Source organism: Notothenia coriiceps, unplaced genomic scaffold (assembly GCF_000735185.1).
Source record: "Notothenia coriiceps isolate Sejong01 unplaced genomic scaffold, NC01 NC01_scaffold00031853, whole genome shotgun sequence".
In the NCBI taxonomy this organism is placed as follows: Eukaryota; Metazoa; Chordata; class Actinopteri; order Perciformes; family Nototheniidae; genus Notothenia; species Notothenia coriiceps.
In genome coordinates, this window is record NW_011364554.1 from 130,781 (window position 1) to 149,362 (window position 18,582).

General features: G+C 39.0%; 1 protein-coding gene across 1 annotated transcript in view; it reads right to left on the reverse strand.

Moving 5' to 3' along the window:
- dgkb (diacylglycerol kinase, beta) overlaps nucleotides 1-18,582 on the reverse strand; it is a 56,672-nt gene that overhangs the window by 19,213 nt on the left and 18,877 nt on the right. Inside the window, exons 11-20 of the mRNA XM_010788414.1 lie at nucleotides 18,165-18,253; nucleotides 17,733-17,849; nucleotides 17,360-17,458; nucleotides 16,592-16,693; nucleotides 14,391-14,464; nucleotides 13,739-13,813; nucleotides 10,190-10,275; nucleotides 9,512-9,601; nucleotides 8,762-8,922; nucleotides 2,299-2,363 (exon numbers count right to left, since the gene is read on the reverse strand). Coding sequence (XP_010786716.1) covers nucleotides 2,299-2,363; nucleotides 8,762-8,922; nucleotides 9,512-9,601; nucleotides 10,190-10,275; nucleotides 13,739-13,813; nucleotides 14,391-14,464; nucleotides 16,592-16,693; nucleotides 17,360-17,458; nucleotides 17,733-17,849; nucleotides 18,165-18,253 — 958 coding nt within the window. The remainder of the gene's footprint in view (nucleotides 1-2,298; nucleotides 2,364-8,761; nucleotides 8,923-9,511; nucleotides 9,602-10,189; nucleotides 10,276-13,738; nucleotides 13,814-14,390; nucleotides 14,465-16,591; nucleotides 16,694-17,359; nucleotides 17,459-17,732; nucleotides 17,850-18,164; nucleotides 18,254-18,582) is intronic.

Consider the following 18,582-nt stretch of genomic DNA (forward strand, 5'->3'; position numbering starts at 1 on the left):
GGGGGGGGGGGGTGAAAAGCTTTACTGCTGTCAGATAATAAAAAAAACTAAATTTTGGGCTGACAACTTACATGTTTGTTTATCTCATAATTTTGTCTAAGAAAACAATTGAATAGCCACTCCAAGGTTTCATAAATACGGTGACACTAGAACTTTGAAAATACATAATAAATAAGCAATTTGAATCAATGAAAATGTGCCAATATTCATTATTTTTTCTATCCACAGTGCTGTTCCAAAATACATTTTGTTGTACAATGAACACTATCAAAAATAAATCTTCTAATTTTGAGTATTCTGTACAACCAACATGTTCAAACCATTTTACGATGCAGAAAGTCAGGTGAATCTCTACAGCAGTTCAAAAGTCTTTCATTAAATACCTTGAACTGATGTTAAATTACACTCCAGTCTGAGGAACAGTACATTATTTATCCAAAAGGTTTAGCTAATCAGATCAAAACAAACAAAACGACTCATTAGTATCTTGTGCAAGAAGGTATATTAGTCAAAGTCTCTATCTACATGTGTGTGTCTATAATGTGTGATTATTAGGATTTTATTTGACTGAAATCTTTCAGTGCATTCATGTTTTTATGGTGCATAAAGCTTGTTAAAAAGTAGTCGAAAATATCAATCCTTTCATTTATTTTTAAAAGAAACATCCTTATTGCAGATACAAGTGATATAAAATACTGTAGCAGAGAAAGGCTGCCTCTTTTGACACTGAAGATCCTGAGAAACTGCTTCAGGCTGCGGGAAAATGACTCTGTGATAAGTTGCAATACACCTCCAATGGACACGAGCCCTTTGGACAAATTCAACAAAGTCTATGCTACCTTGAAAAACTATAATCATGCATTATTGAATCGGCAAGGATAGTGTGTAATAGAGAGATCCTAAACCCATTCCCCCTACTGAATTATTCATTGAATTCAAATAACAGACAGAATCATTTTCTTAAAATATCTAAATCATTTTTCACAAAGGCTTAAAATGGTGTAAAACAACAGAGCTGTGTGTGTCCTGCATGGAGACGTAGAAAGTGACTGAAGTTGAGTGTGACAAACAATGTTGAAACATGAACATTGGTACCAGCGTATATGGGGATTACTACCCAACACCCTCTTTATTTTATCACAAAATTAGAGTCAATACGTTCATCTATAAACCTTCTTTTCCTTGTGAAATCTTTCTCTCTCATATCTACATGTTCAAGCAACAAGCAGCAGAGGGATGGTTGGCTAAATGTTGTACTAGGGTAAAAAATGATAATTAGTACAAATGGGATTATTAGGAGGCTGCATGTCGTCAGTCTGACTGATCCATGATGTCAAACTAGCCAAGCAAATTCAATTAGGCCTGCAATTACTCCCTGGCGCTAGTGGAGACGTATGGGAGACTTTAAATATTGATGGAAACATAGATGCCACATTTGTTCTACTCATAAAGGTAGACGCATCTTCTCGAGGTAATCGCTAATGCTAAATATGGAGCTGGTCCATTCGTCATGCTGAGCTCCAGATCAGATATGCACATACCCTGTTGGTTTGTTTACACTGGGAGGAGTTTGACATTTTCTTTTTCATTTCTTTAGATACAGTGAGACTTGTTCCCATTGTGGTCGTTGGTTCAAGAAATATTTCCGCAAGTGTGCTGTCATTCTAGGCCATAAAGTTGCAAGATTTTTGATTCTGAAGGGGACACATATTTTTCAATTACCTCAATGTACACATTCATGAAAAAGAGTGTGCTCCTACAATTCAAATTTCAGCTGTATGTTTTATAACAAATATGTGCAGCCAGAAAAATATAGCTTGGACTCATTAGAAACTGCATGTACAGTAGATAACGGATCTATTTTGGCAGTTTTAAAATAAATGAAAATAAATAATTGTGCAGTATACAATTACTGAGATCAGTAATATACTGTAGGTGTTGGCATACTCCATATTTCACATGAGTAATAGCTTATAGTATTTTTATAAACCCATTATATATACGCAATGAATTAAACCAAATGTAAAATATGCTTAGAGATAGTCATCATTGAAAGGAATTTGCAAAGCCCATTGAAATGTTTAGAAAATTGTTGAAAACAAATGCAGCCGTTGTATTGGCCTGATAATGTAATCAGGCTGCTATTCATAGCATTAACCGTCTGAATTAGTGTTAACTCTTATTGCAGTATCTTATGGTTTTATGAGGACAGAACAGTTTGGAGCCTCTGGGATAATATATTACATTTTCTTTACTGACCCAAAAACATTTCAAATAAACCGTCAGTCACACACTTACCTGCTGTTGAATTTCTCTGGATGCTTTTCCCTCATTACATGGAAACGATGTGCGATTGAGGCATCCTGAAAGAAAGAAAGACATTTCAGTTCAGCGACTGCAAATAATGTTGAGTTTGTTGCAGGGGATTTTCTTCTCCTCAAACTTAAAGGTCTCCTATTATTCTGTTTTTCATCAATATATTATAGGTCTCAGATATATACAAAACATGTCTCTGAAGTGTTTGGCTCCAAACACCAAACAGATCATTGCAAGATCCCATAATCCCCTCTGTTTCAGCCCTGTTTCCAAAGTGCTGATTCTCTGTCTGTTACTTTAGATGAAAATAAGGAGCCCCTCCCCTCTGAGAGATATTTGGTTAAAAAGAACACAATTGTGCTCTAGGAGGAGATTCAGGTGATAAGGTAGGGGGGNGGGGGGGGGGGGGGGGTAAACAAATCGCTATGACATCATAAAGTGGTCAACATCTGATCAGCTCATTTTTAGACAGGTTTTTATATAAATGGATCAGGACAAAAAGAGAGAGAATCTTTTTTCGTGAAACTTTCAGAATCTCTTTCCACAGAGGGGACACATGTTTATGTATAAAAGACATGAACAAGTGGATTTTGCATAATAGGTCCCATCCTTGCTCAAAATATTATACATCCTTTTACACTTAACAAATATGATGTTTCATTATTCTGTGACTAACTACAGTATATCCTGCTGGCATTTAAAGATGTTCACATGGAAAGCAACTAAACAGCCACAGCAGAAGTGTAACTGCCTTTATAGCCTGTGCAACTTCTTCCTCATTAACCAACTTTCTAGAGTTGTCCCTTGTGTATGTTTTTATATGATGGAAGAAGCTGTGTGCAGGAGTTGGCAGCGGGGTTGAACCTGGGATGGAGAGGTATTGACAGAAACTCTGATGAACAGCACGCTGTCTCCACACAGGCTAATTAATTAAACACACATTGGGAGTAATCACAGCTCCCAGCTAACCTACAGGATGCTGCCGACACCACGGCAACCAAGTTGTTTTCTCTCTCCCTTCCTCCACCTCCTCTCCTCTCTCTTCATGTCACTCTCGACCTTCCTCTCACCCTTTCCTGACTCCCCCCGCCCCCAGTCTCTCTCTCTCTGTGACCTGGGGCTCAGGGTGGGGCCTCATTGGAGCTCTTGGTGTGACAGTGAAACAGTTCATGTTACATATGTTAGTGTGGTGTGACTGACAGAGACGCTCCACCAGAGTATTAACACCATCTCAGTCTGGCAAGAGTGTTATCCAGTTTTTAAGTGAGAACTTACACAATAATAATATGTTTAAAGTAAACCTACAATGTATTTTTTAGAAGACACTTTTTTTACTATGCATTTTTCTGTTTTTTAGGCATGTGTTTTGTGTCTGACAATTTCTGCTGCCTCAAAAGCCACATTTTGGAGGGAAATCTTTCGTCGTAATTTACCCAGATTTAGTTGGTCTTAAATACGATCAGATAATAGATAACTTTGTGCAAAGGGTATATTTAGATGTCTACAGTATTTAAAATTGTGAAAAATGTAAAATCAAAATGCAACTTGATTATGAATGAAGTTAATATATCGAGTGATCAGATATGATTATTATTATAAATCCCCATGTTATTACCAGATGTTGACAGATATGAAGTATTAGTTAAGCATTATAATGAGCAATTTTGTAATAATTTATATTTTTTGAAAGTTTTACTAATTATGATTCTGCTTTGATTAAAGTACTTTTTTTCAATAATTAATAATTACATATTGAACTTCTGCCTGAGTAGTAACTTGTTATTATATAATCAGAAATACAATCCTTTGAACAAGGTGTTGTTTGATGTAAATAAGTATTGTACATGAATATCTTTGACATCAATAAAGTATGGAGGGAACTTTTGTCAAGAGATTGTGAAGTCTCAAGTAATGAAGTACAAAGGCATGCAGACATGTTCTTTAATGTACACTTCTAAGCAAGTGTGAGAAGGAAAATGCTGGCAAGGCCTTCATGAACAACAGAACAAACTTTGAAAAACTTGTGCGGCTCTGAAAACATCTCAGGAAAGAGTGAGAGAAAGTTGCTGTAAACTTTCTGAATTGGTTCCTCTCTCGCACTCCCTCCCCTCTACTGAAGCAATCTGTTTTGACCCACTCCATTTTTGAGTGGCACTATTGAAACAGCACCTACAGGGAGGACCCCCTGCTAGCTCTCAGTACAGAAATGTAGGAGAAGCCAAAAAAGAACAAAATCAATGGAACTTCTCTTGATGTCTCTTCAAGACGCTGTAAGCAGAAGACCAAAAGAATCCTTCAAGATCCCCGCAGACTCACCTCACGCTTCCAACGCCAGCCAGAAAGGTGAGATGATGGATATATCTGAGAGACTGTAACTTGATTTTCTTACAAACAGGACAATAGCTGCAAGAAAGGGAGCAAAAGCAAGAAGAGGTTGTCTCCCCTTTGGTTTGGGCTCTATTATCTGAGATCTGTACAAGTGGAGCTGTGGCTTTTGCAACAGTAAACAGCGATTTCAAGCAGCTACCAGTGGACAAAGCCCTTTGTCGTCCTACATCCATGCAGCTTTGTGTGCTTTCAGTGGAAAAACTTTCAAACAAACCAGCCCAACAACTCTGCCTTGTAGTTAAGAATCAACATCACAAAGAATATTTGACAACATATTTTTTTTGTATATATATATTTAAATTGTATGATTACAGTATATATCAAAACATTGTTGATATGCAAAAAAAAATAATACAAAAAAAAATAATATATATATATATTAAATATACTTTAATAAGAAATACTTTTTTCTAAATTTAAAAACCGAACTTTATTTTTTAATTCCCACCACTATTTCAAAACAAAAAAAGCATAATCTTGAGCAACATTTAGTTTTTTCTACTGCACAGGTTAAATGTGTCACCCATTTTATTAGGTGTAGTTTAACAGATGCAGATTTTTCAATAATGTTTAATATCAATAAATAATTATTTATTGATTTACAGTATTTATTTATTTTTACGAGAAAATGTTTCTACTCATTTAGTTTGAAACATCGTTGCTTTTGGATAAAAATACTATTTTTAGACCGTTTATGTTGCTTTAACATTGAAAAGGTGCTCCTGAAAATCTGTCGATGAAGCTTATAGGACGTAATTGAGAGCTCAAGAATAGCTACTAACTGAAGATTGTGGTGAGTATTAAGTGATGTTTACAAGGTTGAATAATTAATTTTAAACGTTTAAACCAACAGGGATGAAAGGCCTTATCTGCTAATCAAGTTCATGCGATATAATTTAACTCTAAACATCTACTAAATGGACATTGTGTTCAACTACTATATACATCTTAAGACATTGTTAAAAACAAAATGTGCGAGTTAATCCCACCAACACACGTCGGACACATTCACATGGTGCAGCCTTGACCCCCTCGCGGCAGTAGGACATCGTCAGCTCACTCACTCCCTCTCTCCCTCTAGCTGCCCTCAAATAATTACCAATGTAAAAATCTGGCACCCAAATTAATACAGGACATGTGTAATGTCCTCTCATAGCTCAAAGTTTAGTCCAATTATGAGTGGGCCCCAGCAGTTTGATGTGCCTTTCACCACGGGGGAGAGTAATGGCTTTGACAGGAGCGCCAGGGTCATTAAGGCGACTGACTGCATTATGGTAGGGGAGCGGGCGCAGTGATTAGTTCTGTCTCTCACCCCTGGCCCTGATTGAGATCATTACACTTCACGTCACTTCCACATCCTCCCAAAGCGATGGCCAACATTAATTCTCAATCCAACTGGGCCCTGGCAGTAGGGTAGGTTGAAGAGATTTACAACAAAAAAAAGATGGTTCTCCTTTTTTAGGAAGAATCACCTGAGAATGACCTGAGTTGGATAATAATTGAGTTTGTTTGTCAGCTGCTGACACTTATTATTTGAGAGGTATGAGACCAAATATAAAGTCATAAGGAACTTCTCTTTAAATGACTTCAAGGTGTTGACACTCTGCTGCTGATCTTTTGATTTCTACATTTTTATTACAGAAACAATCTACTCTTCATCTCCATAATCTCTGAGGTAATTATTAGCTTGACTTGTCGTGTAATCTTTATTATAATTTGAGTTGTTTTCATTCTAACGGAAAGCAAAAGAAATTGATGCAAAAATGTGTCACAAAATATGATATCACACTCAAACCCATAGAGAGCTCAAAGTCTTTTTAATCCCCCGACAAACAACTTCATTTGTCATCATCACGCCTGCTGGGTGCTAATCCCTCTAACAGAGGAGAGACAATATGGCTTATAATCACTTTATGAACCAAGCACGCCAAAGCTGCTGTCTTTGGTTCAGCAACACAGAATCAACCGGCCCCACTAAAACACACACTTGCAGTTGTTTTTAGGGTTTTGTAGCTTAAGTTAACGGCGTGAATGACTTTTATAAGAAAGACAGGGGATGACATGTTTTGTCCATGAGTACTCATTGAATCAATACATTTCTTTACTCGTCTTCTCTTTATCCAAAACCTTGCAACCAGACTCTGATCCCGATCCATCCATTTGTACCATGTAACTAATAAAGCTGCTAAATATGGAAATACTCAAGTGAAGTACAAGTACCTCAGGGTTTTGTCCTGAAAGTGTTGAATTTCATGTACTGCAAAGCAATGCAAACATCAATTTCTGCAAAGTATGTTTTTCTTACACTTGTGTTTGAAGCTGGATTTTTGCTAGAACATCCCCTATTTTGTTCAAGCTCTGACTCACCTTGTGTAATGCCGTCTAAACGAAGCCGTATCAAGTCACAATAAATGTACTAAATCCATCACTTGTTACATGTGTGTTTGATATTTACAGGGAAATTAATACACAGATTTATTCCACACTTTAACCTATTTTCCCTCACATTACCGTATAGTATGTGTAGGTGCCATAATACTACTTAGCCCAAGTTCATTATTTGTATTATTATTATTTGTTTACGTCACTTTTATTTGTTTGTTGAGCACTTCCGGTCTATTTAAGTCACCTGTTTCATGTTGAGTGCGGATGACAGAGGGTGAGCTTGTGCTGTCATTTTTTCTGTTGACCGTTTTGTCCATAGTTACTATGTTATGATTTTGTTTATTAAATATCCCAAAAACCATCTTGCTTCACTATGGACTTTCTCTTCGAAAACACGTCACAGTTTATAGCCTAGTTTAGCCTCTCGGCGACTCTAACGTAACTGGGGATTGAGCCGCCACAGTATGATCAGCACTACAGACAGATGACAGACATTGTTCTCCTCTCTCACAATGTTAACAAGACCTGTCCCCTAATATCCTCTAACATCGTCATTAGAGGCACAGGCTGGAAGTGTTATTCAACTAACATTTGTAAGGCCATGCATCACTTATGTCCCTGCCACAGTCTGCACACATCTCACAACACAGAGTGGCTCCCTACTCTGCCACCTGCAAATGTCAATTACCATATTTCCCCCTGACATTTATCAGTAATGGCTAACATGAGCTACGTGAAATAAGCGTCATTATGTTGGAGATGGACAGAGGGGGTGCGTAACACCATGCAAAGACACAACAAGGCTTGTTTGTCAATCAGAGCTGGATGAGGCTTGAGCACATCCTAATAAAGGCCTAACCACATTGTAATCAAAAACAAATGGATGAATGATTATGCTGCTCCTGCAGAAAGTGTGTTTAAAAAAAAGAATTGGCTCGACCCTTAATAATATAACAAAGCATGTTATTGTTAGTGCGTCAGTCCATCCTCCTTTATTTATTTCTGTATTTTGGTTAAGCTGTTTACTGGCACCTCTGCTTTTCTGTGACTGAGACTCTTTGTTGCAATCAAACTTAAGTTGGGTGTGAAAGGTTTGAAAAGTTGCCATATGCTTCCTCCAACAGCAGAGCAAAGTGTGCCACCACTGTAACTCACAGCCAAGTACGTTTTTCTCTTTGTGAGGTGTTGATTGGTCAATGTGGTTAGAGCATGTTGTGTCATCTTTATAAATCTGATACCGGCCTGCTTTCAAATATCCTTTACATCAACTACATAATGTTTAGGCAACTAAAAAGTATTTATAGTGTACGTGTATCTGTAAATATGATGCAGGAAACAAAACAATGCAGTGTCTGTCAAAATTAAATACTTTTTTTCAAATACTCAGGACTTTAAGATTTCCATCATGAGTGCATTAGTTGTGGCCCTTGACTCAAAACATAATTAATTGCATGTTGTCTATAAATCTATTACACATCCCATCCATTTGCACTCTTTCTGTATGGTTAAGTAGTCAAGACAAGCCAAACTAATGAACCATGTATCTAATAATTATGAAATGGAATGGAGCTGTTTGATTTTTAAATGTGTCAACCCAAGACCTTTTAATATACATAGAACTTAAGATTCATGTTTACTTGTTACTGTATGTCATGAATATTGTCCGACTCACCACTCCGATGGAGAAGTAGTTGTTGACGATACTATAAGGCACCGGGTCCCCTCGCTCCTCTTTGTCCGTGGGCGCGACATCAATCTTCCAGCGGTCCAGCATCAACTCCGAACTGTTCTCAATGTCCCGCAATATTTTCAGGAGGCTCTCGCCCTCATAGCCTCGGGAACACAAACCATAAGTGTGTTAAATGTGTTGAGAAACACATCCTGATGGTTTTAGGTGCATTGTGAATATCATTTTTTTTTTTTTAAATAATTAAGAAACAGAGTTCCTATACACTTTTATAGCTCTATTAAAAAGTGATAGATGTTGTCATTAAAACTAAGACTGTTTCTGATGTATAATAGAATAAAGGAGGGTGTTTAAATGCAATGTAAACAAATGTGGGCTTTAAAAATGTATCTCATGAACCAATGTGTTTTTCAGTCTAGGTTCCACTTGTGAGCGGGAAACTCTTCATATTGTACTTTATTCAATATTTTGTGATAATAATTACTTAATCAATCTTAGTCTATGTTGATAAATTGATTAATCATGTAAGTTTGTTACTACGTTTCAGTTTCCCCAATGTGAAAATATGCTGCTTGCTATTGTCTTAGAAGTTTGGTTTCAAATCATATATGCACATTTCTTAAAACGTTGTTAGTGATAATTATAATAAAAATTCAGGGTTAAATTATAGTAGTCTCTTACTATGAACGTAGAATTAATGTTTTTCAGTGCAATGTATCTATTTCCTGTCAGTACCTCCTCCCCATCGCAGACACCTCGCCAGGTCGTTGCCCGTGCCAAGAGGAAGTATACACACGGGGGGGTTCCTGTCCAGGTTGGCCTTATCTGGGGGAGCGGGACAAATATTACAACATGATGCGAAACGAGGCCAAACCAAGAAAACAAACTCACTGCAAAGACAGAACCAAATCCATTTTGCAGCAGCATTTATAAAACTACAAGTCAATATGAGCGTTGTCCAGACTATTCCAGGAGGCCATTATTACCACTCTTTGTTTTGATTGATAAAAAATTGAGGCAATTTTTCAGAGCAAAAACAAGTCACACGTCTTCAGCACCCAATAAAGGAGGGATGGTGTTTTCTTCCTACACAAATGATGACTTGTATGTTGTTTTCAAACTCACGTAATCATGCCATTTACCACCCTTGAATACGCAGGCTCGGACGTAATGAAAGTGTTTCTATACCAACCATAAAGTACGCTTTATAATTTCAGCCAGCACAGCAAGAGCTGCTGCTGCCTTAGAAAACTAATAAAAACACATTACATTTTGCTAAAAAAGGAAATTGAGTGTTTAAGTTCTTGTGTGTAGAGAGGAGTTTGTAATCTGTGTGATATAATTGATGGTAGCAGATTATTGATATCGTTGTGATGACATAAAGTATTATAAAATATATCATGTATTCTGTACCTATAAAGTCGAGGATCCATCCCACAGTGCCGTCTCCTCCGCAGGCCAGCACTCTGAAATCAGGAACATCCCTGAAGAAGTTCAGCCTGCAAACAAACACAGTGCGATTGTGCATTACGTTTGTTCTCCACTTTGGATTTTCCACTGTTATTGTATATTTAAAAATCTTATTGGAGAGCTTATCTAGCTAGAAATGTTTTGAGGTGTATTCTTATACATGTTGTACTTCCGAAAATTAACCCCAAAATATATTGTATTAAACTGATATAAGGCTGAAGTACTTTACCATTCCGTTTTGTTCACATTGACTTTACTTCCTCCTTTTTCTGTTTGTAAAAACTAATAATAAAACTAATTATTGTAGGAAATAACTCTATATAAAAGCATTGTTTTTACACCAAATAGGAGAATTATGTTATATGAACAACTACATTGTTGCCTCTTGAACAAACTTGTATTACAGACATGTAATTAGACTTTGAGGATTGCAAATGGCAGTCCTGATTCCGGTGCAAATTGAAAAAGGTGATGCTCTAAAAAAGGCACTAAATGTCACTTCGCTGCATGACATTATTCTGTTTTTTACTTGGCATTCCTTTTCAAGAAATAAACAAAATATGAGATTGCGGAGTCCTTCATTTTGATCTGCTCTAAAAAAAAAAAGATACATTTGTTCAGGTGTTGAAGGCTAATGACAAAGATCAGCTTTTCTCTTATCACTGAAAAAAAAAATGTTAAGTGTTAAGAGATCTGTGTGCAGATCAGGAGCATATATTTGAGACTACTGCCACTGCTTCACCGCAAACCCCCTCTAATTCCACAAAATAACACATGTCGCATTGACAATTATTCATTCGGTGAGTTAGCCTGCCTGTTCGAGGGCTAATTGGATCATGACAGGCAATGTTCAGTCCAACTTCTTCCGTTCCTTCACAATAACAAAGCCCTAACTGAATGAGCCAGCCTCTGAGCCTCGTATGGCGGGTAAATGATTCGCTCAATTACTCTCCAACTGGGACCACAAACCACATTAGACGCAAAACAGAAGGCCGTGAACATGAAAGGCAACTTTGGGGATATTTAAATACCAAGAAACAAACACTTAATTTGCTATAATTGCATTAGTGAGGCAGCTAATTGACAGCAGTGCGTGCGGCTGCTTCGGCCTGCAGTGTCCAACGGTGACCGGTCACCTCTCTAATGTGTGCGGCGGTGCGTTCACTTGACTAAATGTTAACAAGGTTACAGCGGGGTAAGGTCATCTGGAATGTTGTCAGCTCTGAGGAGAAGCTCTGGGATTGATCTGCAGACAGCAGAAGGGATGCAGGTGATGTTTCAGGGAACGCGCAGGGACACCAAGAGGAGAGACACAAAACAGTGAACACAAGGTCGGCCACAAGAACTTGCAGCTTCGTTGGCACAATCTGTGGCATGGGATTTGTGCACCCTGCCTGTATCGCTGTGAATTTATTTTTTATGAGCCGTTCTGAGATCTAATCAAAGCCAAACAATGTGGCGGCACGGCGGAGAGACATTCCTGTATGTTAGGTGCCACCAAAGTGTTGAAGGAGCCTTTTGCATGTAAATGATCCATTCATTTTCCTAATCACAAATGTGAACCATAGGAAACCTGATGCTGGCCGCAGCTCCAGCCTGCGGAGAGCTCCTCGTCTGTATGCATGATCACATGTGGTATGGTGAGAGTTTCACCCCTCTCTATCCGTCACTCAGCTGTGTCACCGGCTCTCCCTTCACATACGGCTTATGCATATGGAGCCGCCGCTCGTCTGAGGCTACAGCATGATGCCGTCGTCTCCAGGTTTTGTTATGTGTGAACTCACCTCATTTGTGTCTGTGCTGTGTGAGGGAAGCGAGTAAAAAGGTGTAATGATAAAGGGTCTCTCTTGCATGAGATTGTGGTTATTAAATGTGAGCAACAACAGCCTGTTTGTAAACAGAAGTTCATTAGCAGATACTGTATGATATGATGTCTTTCCTTTTTTCTATTTCGATGTTTACAACAATTCACGTCATAATAAAGCATTTAGAAATGCAACTTTATGGTAGCAGGATTGTATTTTCCTTTGAAATATTCATATTTTAAGGTTGTGTTTTTAATTTAAACCATATTTCTTGCAGTGCATTGCTTTTCTTTTGCGTCTTTTGAAATAAAACAAACTAAATGGGTTTTTTACTTTACTCAAGAATTGAGGATGTTATGCTTCCATACAATTCGACTCCAGTACGATTAACAGTCACTTTTATCACTCCTGAATAGGCAGTATTTAAGAGGTACATTTACAACGCTACATTCATCTAGTAGAACTGCTACTTTTAGTTAAAGTGGACCTATCATGCTATATTTGAAAAATATATTGTAGGGCCATACCCAGGGCAGGAATTTCACGAGGGCCACGAGGGCCATGGCCCTTAAAAATGATATCTGCCATAAGGCCACAGTGGCCTTGATGCCCTCTCTGACTAAGTTTTGTGGTTTAGCAGTCTGCCTCTTTTCTGACAGCTCTCGACAGTTAGTTCATTCGACCGGAGAATAGGTATTTTAATGTGAATTTCGACCTGTTTTACTTTTTAGAATTGCCGTTGTGGGCCTAGTACTGGGGGTTGTTTTGGAATGAGGGAGTCGGAAAAGGAACTCGCGGTCTAGTGGCGGGATCCGATGCCAGGATCTGCAGATTGGCGTCGGTGCCTGCGCGGGGACACTCCCCACCCGCGCTCTATTGCCAGATCTGACTACAGTTGACAGTAGTATCTGGTAGGCTCGCGACGTAAGGGCCGAGTTTAGTTCGCGATGCGCGACTAAAAAAAAAGAGGAAGTTTTACTACGACCGACGNGTGGATCTTGGGTCCTTAGCTTGAAAAAAAAGAAAAGATGAGGAGGCGGAGCTAATGCCTGATCAGAATTCTACCAGTGATAAAGTTACATTTGGTTGTGATAAAACGCCATCCTGTTTAAACCACGTCAAGGATTATTTCTGAAATAGTATGCAGCTGAAAAGCTTTTTCTCTTGCAGGTTTATAACAAGGCCAGTTCTTTTTTATTTCCTGCTTTTAAAACACATGTGCTCTTCAGTACAGGTTAGCTCTGAATGTTAGCGAGGCTTGCTAATGTAAACAAAGACGAGATTACGTCCAAAACACGTCAGGCATTGTTTCTGATAGCAAATTTCTGTGGGTCCGCCGACGTCACAGCGGATGGAAATCTGTATCCGCTCATTGTTCACCCGCTTTTAAAAGATTTGGGTGCGGAGGAAAAGAGAGAGGGTTTTATTTTCTGACGCTGCGTGAGTTCCCCGACGCACACATATTTATGTATAAAAGACATCACAAAGTGCATTTTGCATGATAGGTCCCCTTTAAGTTACCTTCTTCCACCACTCTTTAATAAACAGGGGGAATTTGAACAGCAAGCGAAAACAGTTTAATGTATATACGTATGTGCATTTAACTGTTGTTTTAAGACAAGCTTGAAAAATAAATGAATCTATAATTTAGTGATCTACCCTTGTTTGAACAAACTGTACAACTTACCCTGGCATGGGTCCATTCTTGGCCAGGTTGTACACTTGTCTTGGGTTCAGAAGATACTGGAACTTTCTGTATATCCTAAAAGAGTGAATATGCCGAGAGATTAGAAAACATTGAGATGACAGAGACACAATGCAATCATTTGTTTCAAACATCCCAGATAAAAAATTTGGATTAGTTGTAAAATTGTGTCCTTTAAATGCCGACGCAGGCCGCCGTCCAATCAGATCGTAATAAGGCAGTGGACTGGGCAGCAGGGTGGGACATACCCAAAGTCCCCTTGAGGAGAAATCATTAGAAAGACTAATTCATTTTAATTTCAATTTCATTATATCAACTGGCTGAAGTCATATTTTGATCTCATAATTTAAACAAATGAGGGCCGGCGTAATAAGTAGTGAGTGAATGTGTTTCAGTAATAACCCAATTAGCCTTGGGTTAAAGAAGGGGGACCAGTCAGGGAGGTGACAGTGAGGAGGGCGTGGAGAGCCGACGGTGAAGGCGGCCGGCGCTTTAGGTTAGTGGTATTGTGTTTTTATTTGACTAAGTAAGCCTAAAGCACTTGGCAGCCAGAGGCCATGCAGCCTCCCTCTGCGGCTGAGGAGCGGGGCTTCAGAGGCCTCTTGTAGCATGTTGAGACAGATTGTGTACTTACCTCTCTCCCTGCTTCCCTCCGCTTTTTGGATTGACAAACACTAGCAGAGGATGAGTGCCCTCTATTGTTGTGATCTGAAAGGGATATGTCAAAACAAACCGTTGGTGTTTGGAGACTGCAGGATGCTTCACAGGAATTTACTTTCAAGCCATATCCCTCAGACGTTTTATCGAGTATATACGGCACATCCAAGCAATGCCAGTCATCTGTTTTATTTCATAGTTTTCCAGTTTCATTCCAGAGGAGCACAAGTGGTACCTGGATACGGCAAAGTCAGGCCCGCTAACCGATTCTTCGCCTGAGTCCAAATGAAATCTTGTGTTAATTATAATATCCAATTATAAAAGGAGAACAATGATGAAGCCCCAAAAAAAGTATTTCTAAGGCAAAATAAATCACATAAATGTTCCTTTTATGTTGAGTTTTAGTCAGATGATGTTAAGGATCCCATGAAAAGACTCAAAGCAACAATGTATTAGTCCGCATGTTAATAATTTCCTACAGTGTCTGTGGCACACAGCCCGAAGCCCTATCCTTCTAGAAGTTACATATCAGTAAAACAAGTTCACAAATATCAGGTTTCTTTTTTTAAAAGGCTCAGAAATGTCCTTAAACAGCAGAGCACTGTCACTTTTAGGAATTTAAGCAAACAAGAGATACAAGAGTATGTGTTTTTGGACAACAAGAGAGCTCTATGCCATGCAGTATAGGAAAAAGTTCAGGCTTTGGATACACAGACACAACTTTTCTTACTGCCGTTTGTTGATATTGCACATTTTCTGCAAATAATTTCTTAGAGGTTATGAAGGCAGGTAATATGAGATGCCAGGTATCAGGTTTAAGCAGACAGCCATGGATATACAGTACAGTAAAACAACCCATCTTCCTCTCAGCTAATCAATACTCTCAACCTGATAAATCATGATTCATCACAATTCAGTCTTAGTGGTTATCTGTCACTGCTTTCTAATTGGCAGGGCAGTTTGTCTGGTGTCACATGGGAGGCGGGGTTCCTCTGAGCGGTAGTGAGACTGTGGACAGACAGAGCCTGCGGTGAAGGAGGCCAAACTCACAAATCGCCACATAAACAAGCTCTAATCCAGCGGCCCTGTTTGGATCGCTCCTCGTGCAGTTAGTCTGCGACAACTCGCCCCGTGCTCTCCCTGACACAGATTAAGCGCTTAACTCCCCCTGTCTGCTATCCCAGCAGGCCGAGGGTGAATTAATGAGCTCCCTGTCCAGTCCAGAGTGATCCATTACTTCCTGTAATTATAAATAATAATCTTGATTATTATGCTGGTTAGCCAGAGAGAGGCATAGATGGATGTGCCTGGGATATGATTCATCATATTTCTCTCCCAGCCACGCGTAGACGAGCAGTCGCCACGGACAGCGGCAGGTTTCCATCGCCTGCCCGCTGCTGACAGATATTAGAGGGGATCGGAGCGGACTGAGCTCTGCTGTTTAATACCGAGTCCCAGCAGCGCCTGCAGAGCATCCAATCATAGGTCCCAAGACCAACTGCAGAGGTTATTGTTAAAACAATATGGGTCTGTCTATTTTCAAATAAATGTCTTTCTTCAAATCATTGTTCAGACTGATGGGCTATAACTGGTGCAGCAGCAAGTTCACAAGAAATCAACCAAGATATATCAGATCAATCAGATATTGGTAAAGGTTCCACAGTTTAGTCTTGGGGCAAACCGTGGAACAGGCTTTTACTGTTTTAGGAAAAAATTCTTCCTTATTGCACCAGCTGTGATATGTTTGACTCAAGGACCTTCTTTGCACCGGTTAAGCTCCCCGTTGCTCTGATTTTAAGTTAAATTATTAACTTTTTATGTCTAACTACTGAAGTTGTGACTAATGTTACTAATTCTGCTTCCGATATAAATGACTAAATAAGGGATCAAAAGACATAGTCTTGTGATGATCTGAAAGAAATACATCCAGGCCGTAGAATAACTCTGGAAAAAAATTGATATTTTACATCTTAAAGTTTGACATTTTTTAAAAGTATGTTACTAATTTAAAATCGGCAAATATTTTCCCACCACAGTAAAACCTTATTTTTGCTGAAATCAATATGTAAAAGGAGATTTAGATCGATATAGGATAGATTCAATTAAAGCAGATAAATTGTGTCAATGTGAACTAAAGCAGGAAAACACTACACAGAGCGGAGGGCAGAAAGCTCTCACCTGCAGTCCTTGGCCGTCCACAGTGACGGAGTTGGCTCTCTGCATCTTCCCCCGGCTCGACAGACTGCACCGGGAGTCCTTCCTCAGCGTCGACTGCCTTTCCTGAGGTCAAAGGTCAAACAGAGAGGATCCAAAAAGATGTTTCCAATGTTATGTCATGAAAAACTAAAATGTACAATAAAATATATTATGTATCCTCTCTCCAACTGAAATTAATTCATGGCAAAATAAATAAGACTTTCCAATGGAATTTAGACCATCATTTTGAAATGTAAATACAAAACAAGACAAAGTCAAAAAGGTCGTTTTTATTAGTTTAGTTCATTATCAGATGTTGATATTCAGAGATTTTTTCTCTCTTTCTATACAACTAGAATACATTCAATTAATCTTATAGAATCCTATAAATTACAAAGATGATTTTTCAAGCCTTTAAAGAAGAGTTTGGCTGTAGCCCTGGTTGGAAAAAGCTGCAATTTGATCTGTTTTAAAAATAATTGTAACATTTTATTTTATAGCCGGCAACTATTAACAGCAGTCAAAATGACCACACAAAGTGAATAATCTATGTTTTAGAGATATTTAATGAGAAATGTAGGTTACAATCTTTTCCCCTGAACATCTTGGAAATAATCTCGTAAAATCCCTCTTTCAGAGCTCAGTGGGAGAACCCAGGCTGATGATTGCATCCTCAGAAAACAACAGTGTCAAACAAGGTTATCCTCTCTCTGCCACGGGACCGCTGACCAGCGAGCAGAGAAGTCTTACCAGGACGACGGGGCAGATTGAATTCGGGGGCAGGATGTGATCCTTCAGGGGTCCGCAGTCACACTCAGGTTTCACATGGGAGGCACACTTGTTATGGAGCTGGCGGAGGTGGCAGTTGTTATTAACAGCAAACGTGTGTCAATAACAAAACATGTGTACATTTTCAGATATATGCTCAGGATTTATTTGCATTAGTTGTGTCAATGCTTCTGTTTCTATTTTTCTATTAACTTGCAACAAACAAGTGTTTTCTGGGTGTAAATTGGTGGAATGACTTGTGAGGTATCAGAGGTGCTAAAACAAAACCCTAAAAAACAAGAAGCAGTGGGAATATAATGAGGAGGTGGCTGCCTCTCCTCAGGTGGTGGCTTACCGTGATTTGACACCACACACAGTGGAGCCCAGTCAGGCCCTGGTAACACTTAACGGTTTTGTGACACTTGTCACACTTGGTGGGGCAGTTCCCTTCCACCCAGAAATGATGCATTACCTGCGGAAAGAGGGAGAGACAGAAAGAGTGAGAAAAGAAACATGGTGCAGAAAAACAAGATGTTGTATACAAGTGAAAACAATTAAAGAAAGCAAGAAGGAAAGAAAACAAGGAAGAAGGAAAGAGAAAAAACCCAGAAAGGCCAAACAAATGGTGCCATCTGTGTCTTTAAACTATGCTTGTCCTGGTAATTAGAAATGCTAAGTAGCAGATCGAGTTTTAATTCCATTAGAAGAAAAGAAGCCCTCATCCAAAGCCCCGTGGAGCATCGCTGATCCAAGCGTGCCGATTGGTAAACACTCCAATTGGACGCACCTCTGTGTTTTTCTTGGACTTGACATAGGTTTTGATGCAAGACGGAGGAGCGCGAGCCACACAGCGCTCATGCACTGTGTATTTGCAGACTGGGGAAGAAAGCAAAACAATGAAATGCAATGTAAGACTTTCAACTAGGAAAAGACACAAAACAGAGGGGAAAACACATTTTCATACAGTTTGAAATGATATAAACCAAGGTTTGAGTGATGTGTTTGGGAAAGCTGTTCTGAAGTTTCTTTAGCCACCATAAACACAAGCAGGCTTGATTCACACGACTGTCTGAATGTGCTTTAATTGTCTTTTTCCCCTTTTCTGCTCATAGTGTTGGAGAAAGCACTAAAAACAAGTTTTAAATCATCATGTGACACTAAAGTTATTGGTAAACCTCATTTGAATTACTTCTGTTTTCAAAGGG